Here is a 17,364-nt window from a genome sequence, read left to right on the forward strand (position 1 = left end):
GTTGCTGGTTGCCCATACTGCTTTAGACGTGTATCTAGCTTCGAGTGCGCTCGCTGGTTAACTACAGAATAGTTGTGTCTGCGTATATCGATTTAAAGTCGTTGTTTCTATAGTTGGGAAATGTGTCGGTAGGTATAGACGTGTAGTACACTGAACAAACAAACCAGTAGCTAATGATCATACTGAAGCTCTTAGACTGTCCACGGTAGATGGTGTAAATTAGAGGATTTCAATTGTAGACGATATTGTTTGCAGATGAAGTTTGGAATAGAGGATGAAATGAAAGAGCTGCAATTTATTCTCATTTTAGACAATGTTCTATTTTTTTATATATATCGCGAGTTGTTCTCCAAGATGATTGGTTGTGTGCTAAATATTATACGATCCAGTTGTGTAGAGCCATACCTATTTTTTTCGTCCTCCGCCGCTGACTCCTGGTAGCTCTCTAGGATCATATATCATCTACACAGACCAACACGAATCTTTTGTGCGCACTTTGTCATCACTCATGCGCACCCGAGAAAACTTCCGAGTCGGTCACCCATCCCAAATTGCTTTAAACCAAGCACGCTTAACTTGGAGGTTCAAACATTTTTGAGGATGCTATATGGTCATATGTTTGAAGATTGTGGGTCACTGCAAGAACGGACCTCGGTCGAGGAGACGACCAGAAGAATCGACCAACAGGAGGAGGACACGCCGACAAGGACTCAGAGTCCAGAGCCCCGTTGTCAAGCTAAGACTCCACTCTCTGTAGACCACCTCCATCACGATAAAAGACTTGGAAGGCTCTCCTACCTTTTTCGCTCGCTTGTAACCCTATTAGAAGTTTTATTTTATTAACGTTCTGATCGAACCAATATAAATCTTGCGTCCACTGTGTATATCGTCCGGAGACCGTAACGCGCAACACATTTAGTTGTCGGAGTTAGGTTCAAGATATGGATATGAAAAGTAATTATATTGCATGAATTAAATGAATGTGTTACTATATATTAAAAATAACCTAAAATGACAAATGGGCCACATTTTCGATAGTGGCCAGCGCTGTGCTGCGTCTGCTCCTCGTGCTCCACTCCATGCCATCCCAGCACGCGCGTCACCCCAACCCCACCCCCACCACACCGCCACAGAAAATCATCACAGCAATCGAAGCACCAGCACTTGCAGTGACCCACAGGGCCACACTACACTACTGTCACCCGCGCTTCAACCCCGGAACCTAACCCATGGTCAAAAACTAACCCGGCAACCCCCAACGGCCCAACCCAACGTTTGAAGATACCACTACGCCAGAACCCACGCGTCCACGGCCACGGTCACGCATAAACACCGCTTAAACCCCTCGTCGGTTCCCCGTACTCATTCCCCACGCTCGCCTTCCTTCCTCTCGCGTGTGCGCCGTGTTCCCCTCCTTACCCCAGACCCCAGCAGCGGGCCGCGGCACTGCCCGCCACCACAGCGCCATGGCCGCCTCCCACCGCCTAATCCTGCTAGTCCTCTGCCTCACCGCCACCGCGGCGTCCGCCCACAACATCACGGCCATCCTGGACGGGCGCTCCGAGTACACGCTGTACAACAGCTACCTCTCGGAGACCAAGGTGTGCGACGAGATCAATAGCCGGAGCTCGGTCACCGTCCTCGTCCTCACCAACGGCGCCATGTCCTCCCTCGTCGCCAACCTCTCCCTCGCCGACATCAAGAACGCACTCCGCCTCCTCACCCTCCTCGACTACTTCGACGAGAAGAAGCTGCACTCCATCGGCTCCAGCTCTCAGCTCACCACCTCGCTCTACCAGACCACCGGCCAGGCCGCGGGCGACATGGGCCACGTCAACATCACCGACCTACGCGGAGGCAAGGTCGCCTTCGCGTCCGCCGCGCCCGGCGCCAAGTTCCAGTCCACCTACACCAAGCGCGTCGCCGACTTCCCGTCCAACCTCTCCGTCCTCGAGGTATCCGACCCCATCACCTTCCCCGGCCTCTTCGGCGCCCCGTCGGCGTCGTCCGCCAACATCACGGACCTCCTCGAGAAGGCCGGGTGCAAGCAGTTCGCGCGCCTCATCGTGTCGTCCGGGGTGGTCAAGACGTACCAGGCCGCCATGGACAAGGCGCTCACCCTGTTCGCGCCCAACGACGACGCGTTCAAGGCCAAGGACCTGCCCGATCTGAGCAAGCTCACCAGCGCCGACCTCGTCGCGCTGTTGCAGTACCACGCGCTGCCGCAGTACGCGCCCAAGGCGTCGCTCAAGGTCGCCAGCGGCCGCATCCCGACCCTCGCCTCCACCGCCGCGGGGAAGTACGACCTCGCCGTCGCCTCCAGCGGCGACGAAGTGACGCTGGACACCGGCGTGGACAAGTCCCGCATCGCGTCCACCGTGCTCGACGACCCCCCCACGGTCATCCTCACGGTCGACAGCGTGCTGCTCCCGCACGTGCTCTTTGGCGGCGCGCCGTCCCCGGCGCCGGCGCCCGGACCGGCCGCCGACGTGCCCGCGTCGGCCCCGGCTCCCGAAGGCTCCGCACCGGCGCCCGCCCCCAAGGCCGCCGGCAAGAGGAAGAAGAAGAAGGCCAGGTCCCCTTCGCACTCCCCGCCCGCGCCCCCGGCGGACTCGCCCGACATGGCCCCCGCCGACGCGCCAACGGAGGACGCCGCGGACAAGGTCGAATCTAAAAAGAACGGCGGCGCCGCAGCGGCCGTGAGCTTCGCGGCCTCGGTGGCCTCTGTCGCCCTTGCCGTCGCGTACCTTTTGTGAGCGAGAGCGGCAGGCGGTCGACGCCGAGCCCCCGTAGCTCTCTCCTAGACTCTGCGCGTGCGGCGTGCATGTCGTGACGCGATGAAATCTGTTGTTGTTACTCGTAAGTTCTCGTGGGCTCCGTTGATGATTTGATTATGGTCACCTGATGTTTGTTCTTCCTCGTGGTTGGTTAGTTGGTTTGTTGGGGGGAATTCTAGGATTTGGTCCTCCAGTCCTCCTCAGGTGGAGACGGTGATTGTGACGGACTGTTTTAGTAGTGTTAGAGCTCGAAGGTGTCATTCGATGTTGATTTGTTCTTGCTCTTACAGAGTTGTGCTTTTCCTCCAGCTTCATTTTACCTACCATCCGTGACTGCATTTCACATGGATCATTCTGAGTTCTTTATTTTCCGAGGAGTTTTCTGAAGCTTCTTTTGCAAATGCTTTTTGATTCTTTCTAGCCGAATCATTCTTGTGCCAACCGAAGTAGGGATTCAGTTATTGCTGGTGCAATGTTGTACTACGACTTGAAAGAAGACATGCGAAGAATGTGAACGGTATAAATTCAACTGATTAAAACTTGGATGCCTAGTCTAGTTCGCCAAATATTCAAGCAAAATTTACCTCACGAAGTACACTAGTCTTCACAAATTTTCACCTTCAGTTACTGTGTCACTGCTTCATTTCTCCCTACCTGCACACACGAATGGCAGTAATCTCCTGGTGCATCACGTGACTCTGCGTTGCGCCCTGGCTGGCATGCACTGCACAAATGACTACTACACCCGTAGGTATACGTGTATATCGCCACTCTTGACTGTTGCACGCTGGGCTGGACGCGATGATCTTTTTTATGCGGTGGTCCCTTTTCTTGTCATGACTACACGTCTACACACCCGTACAGGAGAGAAGCACGCACGAGGAAACACGGAAAGCGACCGCTCCAACTGCGTACAAGCATTGGCTCTACTCGGTGTGGGGCTTGGTTGTATGTCTTGGTTTTCTCACGTTTTGGCTGGGGATGGCGGTTGGCCATGCCCATGCTTTTCCCGTCCGGGTCGCGGCGCGTCCTTCGCTCGCGTCTTGTTGGCTGGTTCGGCATGGTCTCTTCTGTCTCCGTCTTTCGTCTTTGCCAGAAGTTCCCTCGGATCCCTTTGCTTGCAGTTTTGCTGCTCTGTTCCCGGGGCGATAAAGCTGAGGGAGCGCCAGCGGTCGCTAGTTTTCTGTGACGATGGCCTCTAGCCCTACGGGGCAGGGAACGATGGCCTCTAGCCGGCTAGCCCTACGGGCAGGGAGAATAAAAAAAGCACACGTTTGAGAAGACGTTAAGAAAATAATATCCCTTTTTAAGTAATTCGTATTTCAACAAATTAATTCAGGAAACAACACTTCTTCTATTCTATGTCTTAGGGTGTGTTTGGTTTGGCTTTGGCTTTTGCCCTCCTAAAAATCAAAAGTCAACCAAATGGCTGGATCTAGAAAGAAGCTTTTTCTAAAAGCCGACTTTCTCGTAGTGTAAATCTGAAAGCACTCATGGACCTGCTTTTAGTGGTTTTTCGGATGAAACTATGAAAACATATATCGAAGAATTTTTAACGACTTTTAGTGGTTTTCACCAAACGGTTTTTATTTTTTTAACAACTTACAGCCTACAGCCACTTTTTTTTACAGCTCACAGCCACAACAACTTTTTGCACAGCCTAACCAAACAGACCCTTAATCTATGTCTTGTATCTTTTCATTGCTTGCACCACATATAAATATACCAAATTACTCCTATCATTTCGTAGCCCTCTTCCTCTTTTTAATCTTTTCTGTCCATAAGAAAAACATAAATAGATAAAATGTACCAGCTTTATTTTTTATGTTAAACATAAAAATAGTCACATATTTTTTATGAAAGAAGAAGTTGATAATAATAATAATTTAGTGATGAACAAATTGATTCCGATAATAATAATACAAGAAACAACAACATGTTCTTTGAATTGCTTGATAATAAGTGCTATTTCCTAAACACTATCTTCACATAGTGCTGTTTTGTGTATTCTCTCTACGGGGTACGAGTTATTGAGGGAGATGCTTTCGATTCAAGCAGTAGCTGTTGACGAGCCTTGCCCTCCTGACTCCTGGAACGGGTCAACGTGTTGGAATCCTGGAACATAAGTGGCTAATGCTGCAGGCGGCCCTAACAAAGCGTTGCATGTGCGAGACTGGGACCCCGGACTCCTGTCAGCGTTTCAACACGTTGAAAAACGATGGGACCCCAAACTCAGAGAACAGAAGCTAGCAAGGAGCCAAGGACAAGTGGAATCAGAAGCAACTGGTGCCGGTCGCATGGAGATGGAACCCTGGCAGGACATTTTTTTACACAAGCTGGTACTGCAGGTCTGCAACTCGACCCCGAGGTCCTTTGCAGCTCGCCTCGCACGCGACTCGAACGAAACATTTGTTGAAGGCACGTGACCGTCATGAACATGACTGTGACCGTCTTGAACTTAAGATGCGGTGCGTTCTATGAATTTGGTAGAACAAAGTCATTTATCATACTATTATTAATTATTGATCTATAAAAAATAAAATAAGGATGAATCAACTTATTTAATTTCACGAACCAAATAAAAAAAATGATGAACGAGAAGATGATTGAGTAGCTCATTCCTCGAACCAAACACACATTTATATTCAGATTCTGTTGTTAAACGATGTGCCACCGACGTTAACTGAACACAGTCTTAACTAATCACGAGGCCTAAACGTTCCCTACAGCCGACCAGTTTTTATCCTGCAAGTCCGCAGTACTGCAACCGCAACTCGTCTCGTGATGGATCCTGGATTCGTTGGGGCTATCGTGTGTTGACCCTGATGAATCGCGCTGCATTTCACGTTCAGCAGCTTGACAATGATGGGGGGCTAGAAAGGGAGCGTTTGAGCGTCGCAGCACAGGCGAAACACAGAGGGCCGTTCCTGACTTTTGAGAGACCTGAGACAAGATTATAAACAGAGGCTCATTTCCATAAAAACTGTTTTTTACTATTATATATATATATATATATATATATCAATTAATTATACTTGATGTACCACAGAAAAACTTGAACAATAAAAATAGAAGTAAGATTATTACCTCAAATATATTGTAGAGATCAACTTAAAAATGTTTTCTACATTTCTAGATGCAAAATCATCAATGATAGCTTCAATATTGACACCATCTAATAATTTCTTCTCAATACATAAAATTGCTAGCCCGTTTAAACTTTCTTGAGACATTGTAAACCTTAAATAACTTTTCAATAACTTAAGTTTTGAGAAGCTCCTTTCAGCTGTTGCCACAATTATTGGTATAGTAATTAATATCCGATAAGCAACAAATATATTGGGATATCAATCCATTCTCCTAACAAACTCAAAAAATTCCATACCAGACATTGATCTATCTGGCAGTGTCATTTGCAATATTCTTAACTCTGATGTCAGATTATTTTCCTCAAAATCAAATGAATTATCGATAGAGAATTCTTTTGCCAACATGTTACAATAATCTTTAAGTCCTATATGGAGTGGGTGAGACCCCTGGGAGATGGGGACCCAGGTCGGCCGCCCCTCGTGCCCTACCTCAGGCACGACCCTCAAACACACAGAACAGAGGCACCGCAAGCGCAAACCTGTCTGTCACTCAGCAGTGCCGTTGGAGTGTTGGACACTGTCTCCGCCGTGATCACCCATCAGCGTGCGCGCTCGCCACTAGCAAAATCACTAGTGGTCGATCGACTGATGGCAAGCTGGTGCTGGTTTGGGCAGCCGCAGAGAAGCTTTACCAGGTGCTGTGGGACGGGGGTGGGAGAGAGAGATCATTGCTGGCTCGGAAAGGTGGTGCGATCCATAGAGCTGCTGTGACCTTGTAACAGGTGAGGAGAAATTTGGATTTCTGCCATTATAAAATTTAGGATTCACTTAAATATTATTATAGAAACATGCTTAGCTAAGAGTCCATTATCAATCATATGTTTACAGACAAAATATCATTTAAGAGGTTATTTGAAACATAAAACTATTTGATTGTGATGCGAGTTTTTCCTCAGACACTTTTGCCCTTGACAATGAACAATTTCTTGACTTAGACGAACCTTGGAGGCAAATCGCGGTGACCAACACAAAGGATGCTTGGAAACTCATTTGGGGAGCTGATAATTTCTCTACAAAGAAAACTTATAGACACTTGATGGGTCAGGCTCAAGTTCATCAGATCTTCAGATCGCTTTGGAAAAATAAGTGTCAACCGAAACATAAGGTATTTTTTTGGCTTTGGTTAAAGAACAGACTCAATACAAGGGATATGCTGAGGAGGAAAAACATGACTCTTGAGTCTTACACCTGTGAGAACTACATCTGGCAAAAGAATGAAACCCTTTATCATCTTTTCCTCAAATGTAACTTCGCGAAGACTTGCTGGAATTCTATTGGTTTGACGCCCCCAAGAATTACTAATCCTGTGGAAGCTGCAGTTAATCTAAAGCAGCAGCTCAATGTTTCCTTTGCTATGGAAATCGTCATTCTCATGACTTAGAGCATCTGGAAGTGCCGTAATGCCTGGCTGTTTCAGGATAAGGATCCAACAGTGCAACATTGTAAAAATGAGTTCGCAAAAGAATTACACCTGGTCTCGCTTAGAGCTAAAGGGCGATTCGATTCGGCAATTCCTGAATGGCTTCAACAGCGGCAGTAGATTCCGGCAATTTTAACCTTCTGTAATTTATCTTTCTGTATATTTCTAACTCTGTCGTTTTAAAAATTTAATAAAATTTTAGTAGGGGCTCGTCCCTCCTGTCCTATAAAAAAAACCTCTCCGCCCGTGGGCGAAATCATCAGCCGCCTGGCTCAGTTTTTTTTTTTAAAAAAAGGCCGCTGCCCATCAGCAGCAGAGCGTGGCCGCTCAGCCTCAGCTCGTGGCCGCCCTTTAGCAGTTTCATAACACAGAACACAGTTTGTACAGTTTCAGAACACAGTTGCAAAACGAACACAAATTCAGAACACAGTTTTTCATTATTAACTGAATGAACACAGTTTATCTTAACCGTGTTATGCTATCAGAACGAACACAGTTTATCTGAACCTTGTCATCCCATTAGGCCATTACTCCTGGTTTCGCGACCAACAATACTGTTACCGTTCCAGATATCTCTACTACTTATTAAGTAAGCAATAGTAGTCTGCCATTGACTTGTTCTGCCTTTGACCTGTTCTGCCATGGCTCTGGTTCTGCCCCCACAGGTCGTACACGCAGGTGTCCAGCAAAAATTCTTATGCATGCGCGAGTTGAAACTGACCACCAGTTCAGCCACCATTTGAAACTAATCAGTTCAGCCACCGCGCCAAAGCTTATAAGCCGCTCCATGTCTCCTTTACTAGCCAATATGGTACTAAAGTTTTGCAAGACAATACAACAATACAGCAGTGCAGGCGTTTTGGGCTGCTTTTTTTGGTGCGGCCCATACTCCAATTAGGTTTGGGCGGCCCATGGTCGCGCGCACAGCAGTCGTTTCTTCCTCCGTCCGCACGATGGAGCGCTCAACCGTCCGTTCCGGCCGCCCCTCGGTCAGCTCCACGACGGCACGACCTCAGCTCTCCAACCTGGGCCTCGGCTACTCCATCGCCATCGCGCTCGGCTTCCTCATCCTGTTTGCCTCCTTCCTGCTGGCTTTCTACTTCTGCTTCGGCCGCGGCGGGGACTACTGGGCCGGGGAAGCAGTCACCACGGCGTCCAGCTCTGGCCACCTCTCCATCACCGTCCCGCGCGTGCTCTTCGTCGCGGAGGGGTCCGAGTCCCCCGAAGACGACGCTTACCCCTCCTCCTCCGCCGCCGCGGCCTGCTCCCCTGTCGGGCTCGACGCGGCCGCCATCGCTTCCTACCCCAAGGTCGCCTTCTCCAGCAAGGCCGCCGAGGCTGACGCCATGTGCTCCATCTGCCTCAGCGAGTACAGGGACGGCGAGACGCTGCGCGTGATGCCCGAGTGCAGGCACGGCTTCCACGTCGCGTGCCTCGACGCCTGGCTGAGCCGGAGCGCGTCCTGCCCCGTCTGCAGGTCCTCTCAGGTCCTTCCCCGTTTTCTCTCCTTTGCAGTTTTTGGTTCCTGAATTCTGCACTGTCAAACCCAAGCTATACATAAACAACTGATGGCTCAATATGCTAAGCAATTCTTTACATTGGGTATAATCAATATAGGGGCATTATGGAATATTAATTATTTTGGTTATATTTGATTGTTTGGAAATATTGTTGTTCTTTACATTCAGGGCTTGGTTGAGCGTATGTTTAGTGACAAAAAAGCATTGATCAGAGAAGCTTCAAATGTCCAAGTCATCCTCTTTCAGGGGAACATTTGCAGGTAGAGGATGGACTGCTTAATGGTTCTATTTACCAGCGCATTTGGCAGTTCTATTTGTCAGAGGCAAATGTGGGTGATTTCTCATATCTACTTGCTATACATCTTGTCAAAGCACTGCTAATAGAAGAAGGGGACCATCTTATGTCAAAAAAAGAAGGGGGCTATCTAAGAATTATATGGTCAATTACACCTAGCATCCAGTTTTACACAATTGGTCCTTGACATTATCTAAGTCACCTAATTGGACATGAAGGCGAGGGGTCCATCTTCCATATTATAAAGGAACTAGGTAAGTTTACTTCCACAAATGGTTGTTGTACTTATGATTTTGCTAACCTTATCTACTCGAGTATAGTCATGTCATCCTTTACTCGTCAACCTGTAACATATCTAATCTAACTACTATAGGATGGGTCGTTAACTTAATGCTAGAGAGAGCAATGGCAATAATGAGTATTTTTTTTCTCAGCAAGCATGAGGCTCACTGATGCTGGTGATGGTCAGGTTTGATCCATATTATCTTAGTTGAGCTAGCATAACCATTTTCATTGGAGACACTTTGATATTACTTACGCCTTTTATGCTACAATTATTTTAGTATAATGTAGCACACATGGAGGATATTGTTCGGTTGATCTCCAAATATCTTCATCTGTTAAAGGAAGTCAGTTAGTGGATATTTAATGAGGTAATGGAAAGGGCCATGGTTTACATATCACGAGAAGCAAATGGTAAGTCAGAAGACCTGAAATATGTAACTAACTTGGACAAATTGCAAGAGGAGACTGGTGGTAGGAGCTTACAAAAGCAATCAAAGCCTTAGAGGGCTTGATGGAAGCAAATAGGGACTTTGAAGAACTAAAAGTATGTGTTCCAGTCTATATAATGTTTATTTTTCTTAGATTTTCATGTACGTACTTCTTTTGGGCACAAATCAAACCAGCTCCTGAACTGCTAGATGAGCTGTGCATTGTGGTTCGTTATAGCTGAAGCACATTTCATGAATAAGGTATAAAATTGATCATTCTATTTCATTCTATTTCCAGTCTGTAAGATATTGAGTTTTCAGGATGGTTATGCCTTGCTTTCTAGGTTGAAGCCTTATCGAGTGTAAACCATAAAAATCTTATGAACCTTGTGGGTTATTGTGAAGATGAAAACCCTTCATCTGGATGATGGTCTTCGAGTATGTTTCAAATGGATCACTATTCGAGCGATTGCATGGTAAGTTTAATTGTGGGGTTACCTTTATCTATTTTGATGTGTACATCACATGGTACTGCGAATCCGAAACACCCTGGTTAACCGCTATTAACAATTTTCAATTTATTGGTATTTTCAATTTATATCTTGAAATAGCATATATCTAAACCTAAGTGTCGGTAATTTGATATGACACGAACTAAACTCCAGTCTGATTATAAATCTAATTACACAGATGAAGACTAAAATAGAAGACATATTTATTAAACATATATTTAATATATAAAATTAATATTCAAACATTTGATATGACATCAACTAAACTTCAGTCTAGGGAACCAAACACCAGCTAACAAGCAGAGTAGTTGCACAGACGATGTTCTTTTCTGGTCACATGCATGGAAGCGCGTGCACAAACTGGCCTAGGTTTCCAGTGAGATGGGATGCCGTCCACCTAAAATTAGGGGATTTGTTTTTATTTTATTGGTATTTGCTTTTGTGGTCTCTTAGTTATTTTGGTTCATAATTTTCAAAAATCAATGGCCACGATTTGTTCGAGATATTACTTTTTATGGGGTATCAGACCCTAGCAAGGCTCATTTAATTATTTACTTATTTGTTTTAGGTTACTCGGCTGATACCAGATGCAAAAGGAACATCATGCAATCAACGGCTTGAGAGAATTAGTGGAACACAACATACTTACATTTTACGAGTTCCCTTCAGAAATGAAAACGGGATACTTAAGAAATGGATATCAAGATTTGATGTGTGGCCATATCTGGAAACATTTGCTGAGCTTCTTTTAATGAAAAAAATCTGAGGAAAGTACCTTATGACTTCATGGTACAATGTAAAATCTGTGAATAGTTAGTTAGGAGACGATATTTGATACCCCCTCAATTTCAAATTGTAATTCAGTTTTTTTTTCTAGATTTGTAGTTTTACTATGTAACTCAGTGAAAATTATATACCTAGAAAGCAAGACAACTTACAACTTGTAATGGAGAGAGTACATATTAAGAAAAGGTCCAACACTCAAAAGGTAAGAATCCAAATTATTTCCAGTAGAGTTGCATGAAAAAGCAACATTTCTGCCTTTGCAAGTGTTGATTTCTTATATGCAAATTTTCTGTGTACCGGTTCTTTTTTTATATGACATTTTCTACTTCAATGGTCTTCCCCATTTGACAAAAGCTGTATTTTCCTTTTTTATATAGGATGCTGCTGGTGAAATTGCTGCTGAATTACAAGGTACTCCAGACTTCATAATTGGAAACTACAGTGATGGAAATCTTGTGGCATCGTTGCTATCTTACAAGATGGGAATTACCCATGTATGCCCTGTTAATCATACTTGAGGTCTTACATTTGTTTCGTTACTAACCATATATGCATGGTCCTTGCAGTGCAACATTGCTCATGCTCTGGAAAAGACTAAGTATCCAGATTCAGACATATTTTGGAAGAATTTTGATGAGAAGTACCATTTCTCCTGTCAGTTCACTACTGATATAATTGCTATGAACAATGCTGATTTTATCATCACCAGCACATACCAAGAAATTGCTGGAAGGTTTTTATTCTGTTTCCGTCTTGTTGGCCACTGTAGATTTCTTCTGGGACTTAGCATTCACCAATTAATTTGCATGCACACTGAATCATGTTTACCTCGCTCATGCATATACTGTTCTGATGTTAAGTTACTGTATTGATTGTAATTATGGTAACATGCAATCCATGCTTTTTCATGCATTAATCTTGCATGGACTGTGATCACATATGGATAATAGCTATTCTTAATTTTCTACAAGACGCTCATATATATACTTATTCTAATTTTTTTCTCAGCAAAAATATTGTTGGACAGTATGAGAGTCATATTGCCTTTACTCCGAGTTGTCCATGGGATCGATGTCTTCGATCCAAAGTTCAATATAGTCTCTCCTGGAGCTGACATGTCCATATACTTTCCACATACCGAGAAGGCCAAGCGACTCACCTCTCCATGGTTCAATCGAAAATTTGATTTATGACCCGGAGCAAAACGATGAACACATGTGAGTACTTTCTGCTATCCTGCCTGGTCCTTTGAGGCCTTTTGGGTTGTGACATGGACGTCCTTCGCAGTATTCTCTTCTAATTCGATTCGAGCTTGGAAATTTCTGCTGATGATATTGTTATCACTAATTCGCAGTGGGCATCTGGATGACCGGTCAAAGCCCATCCTCTTCTCCATGGCAAGACTCGACAGGGTGAAGGACATAACAGGGCTGGTCGAAGCTTTTGCTAAGTGCGCTAAGCTGAGGGAGCTGGCAAACCTTGTTGTCGTTGCCGGGTACAATGATGTCAAGAAGTCCAAGGACAGGGAAGAGATCGCGGAGATAGAGAAGATGCATGAACTCATCAAGACCCACAAATTGTTCAGGCAGTTCCGCTGGATCTCTGCCCAGACAAACAGGGCCCGTAACGGTGAGCTCTATCGCTACATCGTTGATACCCATGGTGCTTTCGTACAGGTGTATATATATGGCTCTGGATTACAATCTAGATTATATAGAGGTTTCATTCCATACCTGGCATATGTATGGTCCGGTCGTTGTCCAGCAACAGCGGCTTACGTACCGACTTTAATCTTGGCATGTTAACTACAACCGACCTTCTATGAAGCGTTCGGTCTCACTGATATAGCTGAATATTTGATTTAATATGTAGGCAATGTGATACTGTCCATACTACAGTAATGAGTTGTTTTATGTATTGCTAATACTTAACATAACTACCTCACATGTCTGATCTATTAATATGTGCATTGTATATGGTTTTTCTTTGCTATGTCCACATTCAGTTTTTTTTTAAAATCTCATGAAATGAGACAATTAGTGTGGACATAGGATTGTATTTTGTTGGTTCTTGTTCTGATCTCCAGATATATTCTTGAACCATCCTTTTCCCCTTGTTAATAATTTCTATTTAGAGTCATTAATCTGGGACACCTGTAACATTATCAAGTTACTCCTTGTGCTGATGACTTTCTGTATTTTGATTTTTGCATGCTTAATGATATTGGTGTTACTCTAATGACTAGAAAATGGCATCGGATTTCCTGGGTACTTCTAGATTTGGGTTGATGCGACTTGGTTTGTCTATACAATTTATGTATGGATAGGATACCAAATGTATTAAGAAACCTTTTCTCATAGCAGTACCGTGGTATTATGTGTTTCCGTTGCAACGCACGGGCACTCAGCTAGTTAGATTAAAATATGGATTTAAAAGTGGTTGGAGGGTTTTTTCCACCGTTACGTTCCCCTATGTTTTTATCCTCTGGCCCATTAAATTAGGAGGTTAGTGCCCAATGCCCATGAGGCTAGAGCTGATGATGTTTCTGTAGACCGTGGAGTATTCTATTTAAAGAGGCCCAAAAGTTGGGCGCATATTGGTATCCTATACTTCATAAGCCCAATGGCGAATTGTTTATGCGCGGTTCGGCATGGTCCCGACTCGCTTTTTTTGTACCACAAGTACTTTTCCAAGAACAAAAGCTGAAAACCGGCGTAAAAATACAGGTGTTTAGCAGAAATTCAAGGCTTGACTATCTAAAAATACCGTTTTTTACCATTGCAGAAATTCAGGATTCATTCAACCTCAACGCTGCCTCCCGTATACGTGATACGTCCGCAGACACAGCCTAGCCATCTGTGATCTGCTTCAGCTATACTACAGTTAAAGCACACCATAAAGAATTCAGAGTATAAATAGTACTACCAGTCTGTTTGTCTTAGAATCCAAATTGAAATGATGACGCATGGTGTAACGAGCTCTACTAGAAAGCACGCCATACAAAAAGCACGGGAAGCTTGTGGCAAACGACATAGAAGTTGTCCTGCAATGCAGTAGCGCTGCCAAAATCAACACTCCACAAAGGCACTATACTTGCTACTAACACGTAAGGCATCTTCTGTTCCAAACCGTTGAAAGACTCGGCTGGACTTCAGTCCACGGTAAATGCTCCAAACCGCCGTCTACCGCGTTGGATACGGCATACGGGACAATTTTAAATTTTTTTTATTGATCTGCCCAATTGATTCCCCGCTCCATTTTCCTGGCAGGCTGCCAGCTGCAAGAGATAAAAAGAGCGCCAGAGGCAGAGAGTGTTGGGTCTATGGTGACATGCCGAGATGAGATCGAGGAGCCAATCACTCGTTCAACCTGACTCTTGAGTCTGAGCACAGCGATGTACTGTACGTATATATTTCTGAAATGCATGGTGAGCACAACTATACATTCCTGGTCAAATATGGTGCTGCTACTACTGCGAGAAAAGATTATAGTACCAAAATTAATTGTATGTAGCCCGTCAACTGGTACAAACTTCAACACTCACGGCGCCCAATCTGCAGCTGAGTCACGACTCACGAGCATGCAGTTCATCGTACACGGATTCACACTCTCTGATTCTGTTGTAATGAGTTCAAATTTACAGCTAGAGCCGCAGCATCCCACAAAGAATTTGGAAGGAAAAAAAAGAATATATCTCTATATCTCATTCCGAGAGTTTGTTTTGAGCTCTTTTCACGTTTGATTTTTTTTCTTCTTCTCATCTTCCTTCTTTTGACACGGAGGACGGAACTCCGATGAAATCCTATGGTATCAGCGGTGACCTCCCTTTTCTGCTTCCTTGTCGTCGTTTTAGAGCTGGCCGCCTCCTCCGTCCGCTTTGATGGCGTCATCGTCGATTCCGCCTCGCCGCCTTTTCTCCCATCGTCTGATCTGCTCGTCTTCCCAGAATTTCTTCTAAACTTACTCAAGATGGAGGAAAGAGAGGGATAGCACATAATTTCTTCTAAACTCGCTTAAGATGGAGAAAAGAGAGATAGGAAGAAGAGAAGAGAAAGAAAAAAAAATCGAGTGTTGGAACACTCGAGTAAAGTGTAGTTTTTTTTTTGTGGAAAAACCCCAGTAAAAAATGAATGATCAATTTGCTCTGTTGCAGAAGCTAAAATCACGTCGTCCGCCATCTCGGGCGCTGCTCAGCGACCCGCCGCAGCATGCCATCGACCATGACGTCCACGGCGTCCTTCATGCCGCCACCGATGCCCTCCACGCCCGCCGCGGAGTACACAAGCCCCGGGATCATCTTCACCACGCGCTTCCGCATCAGCCGCACCCGCGACTCCGGGATATCCGCCAGCACGCCGCGCACCGTGAGGTTCCCCGCGCGGAGCTGGTCGCGGTCGATGAACACGGACCACTCCCCCTCGCGCCCGTCCACGGGCAGGTACCACCCGTACTGCAGGTACGCGCTCCGCCGCCAGAACAGCACGGGGACGGCGCCCGCCACCAGGCAGTCGAACAGCGACCGCCGCGTGAAGCTGTCCCCGCGCGGCTGCAGGCAGAACCTGGCGCCCATGAAGAGCTCCATGACGAGCGCGTTGTTCTTGATGCACCTGCCCTCGGCGCAGTCCAGCGCGCCGCAGGCCCCAGCCGCCTGGCACTCCTCCAGCAGCAGCGCGCGGAAGTCGCCCTTGATGGCCGACCGCGGCGCGCCGGCGAAGGCGAAGAGCCTGGGGCGCGGGCGCCGCGCGACGTACCGCTGCCACGCGCGCACGTCGGCGGCGGTGCGCGGGTGGAACCCGGTCGGGTACGGAATGCCGACATCCATGCCGTCCCAGGGGTCGCGCTCGATGACGAGGCGGGTGATGTTGGCCACCCCGGGCATGGTGAGGAAGCTGCCGCCCCACCCGGCGTCCGTCGTGCGGCGGAAGTCCCACGTGATGCGGCCGAGCGCGATGAAGTGGTCCCAGCCGTGGGACCGCCGGTACCACGGCTGCGCGTGTAGCCACGACAGCAGCGCGACGCAGTCCCTGTCCCTGTCAGCGCCGGTGGCGTTGGCCGCCCACAGGTGGCGGCCCACGGCGAGCCCCGCGTAGAATGGCACGAAGAACGCCGCGGCGCGCCCCGGGTCCGTCGTGCGGCAGCGGTGGGAGAGCAGGCGGCGGTGCACGATGTGCTCCAGCGCGAACTGGTCGGACGCGTACCACGACCCGAGCAGCTGCCGCGGCAGGAGCGACGACAGGTTGGTCCCGCCCGCAGGGAACCCGAGCCCGTCGTTGGCGAGATAGGGGCACAGCGAGTACATCGGCGCCAGCGCGTCGCACATCCCGAGCAGGTCCTCGTTGAAGGCCTCGGGGAGGTCGTAAACGTACACGAGGCCGCCACCGCAGCGCGAATCGTTCTCGTCTCGGTGCGTCGGCACCGACGCCAGCACCGGCACGGCGGCGGCGGAGGCGGAGGGTGGGGCGGGAGGGGGGCGCACTGCGCGGAAGGCGACGAAGACGAGGAGCTGAAGGGCGAAGAAGGCGAGCAGGAGGAGCACGACGAGCCGCGGGCGACGGGCTGCCGGATTTGGATGCTCGGGGCGAACCAGTGCCATGAGGGCGGCGACGGGGGCGAGTCGATCCAGAGTTTAACTAGAGGGAGCGGGATCGCGCGTCAGCGCGAGTGTCGATTTGGTTGAGGCGATCCGCGTGCCAGGGCCCAGGAGCGCACCGGCGGTACGGGGACCAGAACGTGCGGCGTGGTAAGGCGGAGGCGCAGGATTGGGGGATGGAGATCGTGGTGCTGCGCTGGGGGACGGACTGTTGTCTTTTGCCAGTAAACTAGTGAAGAAACGGGAAAGAACAGCGGCGGCTTTCCGTCACGGTTTGTTCGGCGATGCCATGGACGGGATGATGAGACATGAGAGGAACGTGTCCTGCGTCTGCCTCGCGCTCTGCACTGCACACTGCAGTGGCACCGAAGAGACTTCAGATAGACTTCCTGAGGATATGGATCGGGATTTCTGGGTTTAGCATGACCACGATTCGAAATTAGTAGCTCAAAGTACAGTCTAGCAGGAAGATATTTGAGCCTGGTTAGCACGGCCTAAAAAGAGGACCGGATAAGACCTTAATTTTGGCATGTCGGGCCTCCGCGGCTCGCATGCATGAGCCGGATTTAGACCGGCCCGGCACAAAAGGCTCGTTGTATTTA

At 47.5% G+C, this 17,364-nt stretch overlaps 3 protein-coding genes and 1 pseudogene across 4 annotated transcripts; 3 read left to right on the forward strand and 1 right to left on the reverse strand.

Annotated features, from left to right (window-relative positions):
* The first annotated feature begins 1,358 nt into the window (after positions 1 to 1,358).
* LOC100284989 (fasciclin-like arabinogalactan protein 10) lies at positions 1,359 to 2,900 on the forward strand. The gene has a single exon (NM_001157884.2). The coding sequence runs from the start codon at positions 1,467 to 1,469 to the stop codon at positions 2,754 to 2,756; it is 1,290 nt and encodes a 429-aa protein (NP_001151356.2). The 5' UTR covers positions 1,359 to 1,466; the 3' UTR covers positions 2,757 to 2,900.
* Positions 2,901 to 8,291: 5,391 nt separating this feature from the next.
* On the forward strand, positions 8,292 to 8,875 carry LOC103648442 (uncharacterized). The gene has a single exon (XM_008672914.2). It carries the CDS (start codon positions 8,300 to 8,302, stop codon positions 8,873 to 8,875), a length of 576 nt encoding a protein of 191 aa, XP_008671136.1. The 5' UTR covers positions 8,292 to 8,299.
* A 2,676-nt stretch (positions 8,876 to 11,551) lies between these two features.
* LOC103648443 (sucrose synthase pseudogene) lies at positions 11,552 to 12,688 on the forward strand (annotated as a pseudogene). The gene is made up of 4 exons (NR_161393.1): positions 11,552 to 11,666; positions 11,739 to 11,905; positions 12,181 to 12,389; positions 12,527 to 12,688. The product of NR_161393.1 is annotated as a sucrose synthase pseudogene (transcript).
* Positions 12,689 to 15,160: 2,472 nt separating this feature from the next.
* Positions 15,161 to 16,921, reverse strand: LOC100383878 (Xyloglucan galactosyltransferase XLT2). Its single transcript, NM_001176506.1, has one exon. It carries the CDS (start codon positions 16,763 to 16,765, stop codon positions 15,335 to 15,337), a length of 1,431 nt encoding a protein of 476 aa, NP_001169977.1. The 5' UTR covers positions 16,766 to 16,921; the 3' UTR covers positions 15,161 to 15,334.
* Positions 16,922 to 17,364: the final 443 nt, after the last annotated feature.

This window comes from Zea mays, chromosome 2 (genome assembly GCF_902167145.1).
Source record: "Zea mays cultivar B73 chromosome 2, Zm-B73-REFERENCE-NAM-5.0, whole genome shotgun sequence".
Classification (NCBI taxonomy): Eukaryota; Viridiplantae; Streptophyta; class Magnoliopsida; order Poales; family Poaceae; genus Zea; species Zea mays.

What these genes read in the sequence shown, in the direction of transcription:
- LOC100284989 (NM_001157884.2), top strand. Translation starts at nt 1,467, where the DNA reads ATGGCCGCCTCCCACCGCCTAATCCTGCTAGTCCTCTGCCTCACCGCC.
- LOC103648442 (XM_008672914.2), top strand. Translation starts at nt 8,300, where the DNA reads ATGGAGCGCTCAACCGTCCGTTCCGGCCGCCCCTCGGTCAGCTCCACG.
- LOC100383878 (NM_001176506.1), bottom strand. Translation starts at nt 16,765, where the DNA reads ATGGCACTGGTTCGCCCCGAGCATCCAAATCCGGCAGCCCGTCGCCCG.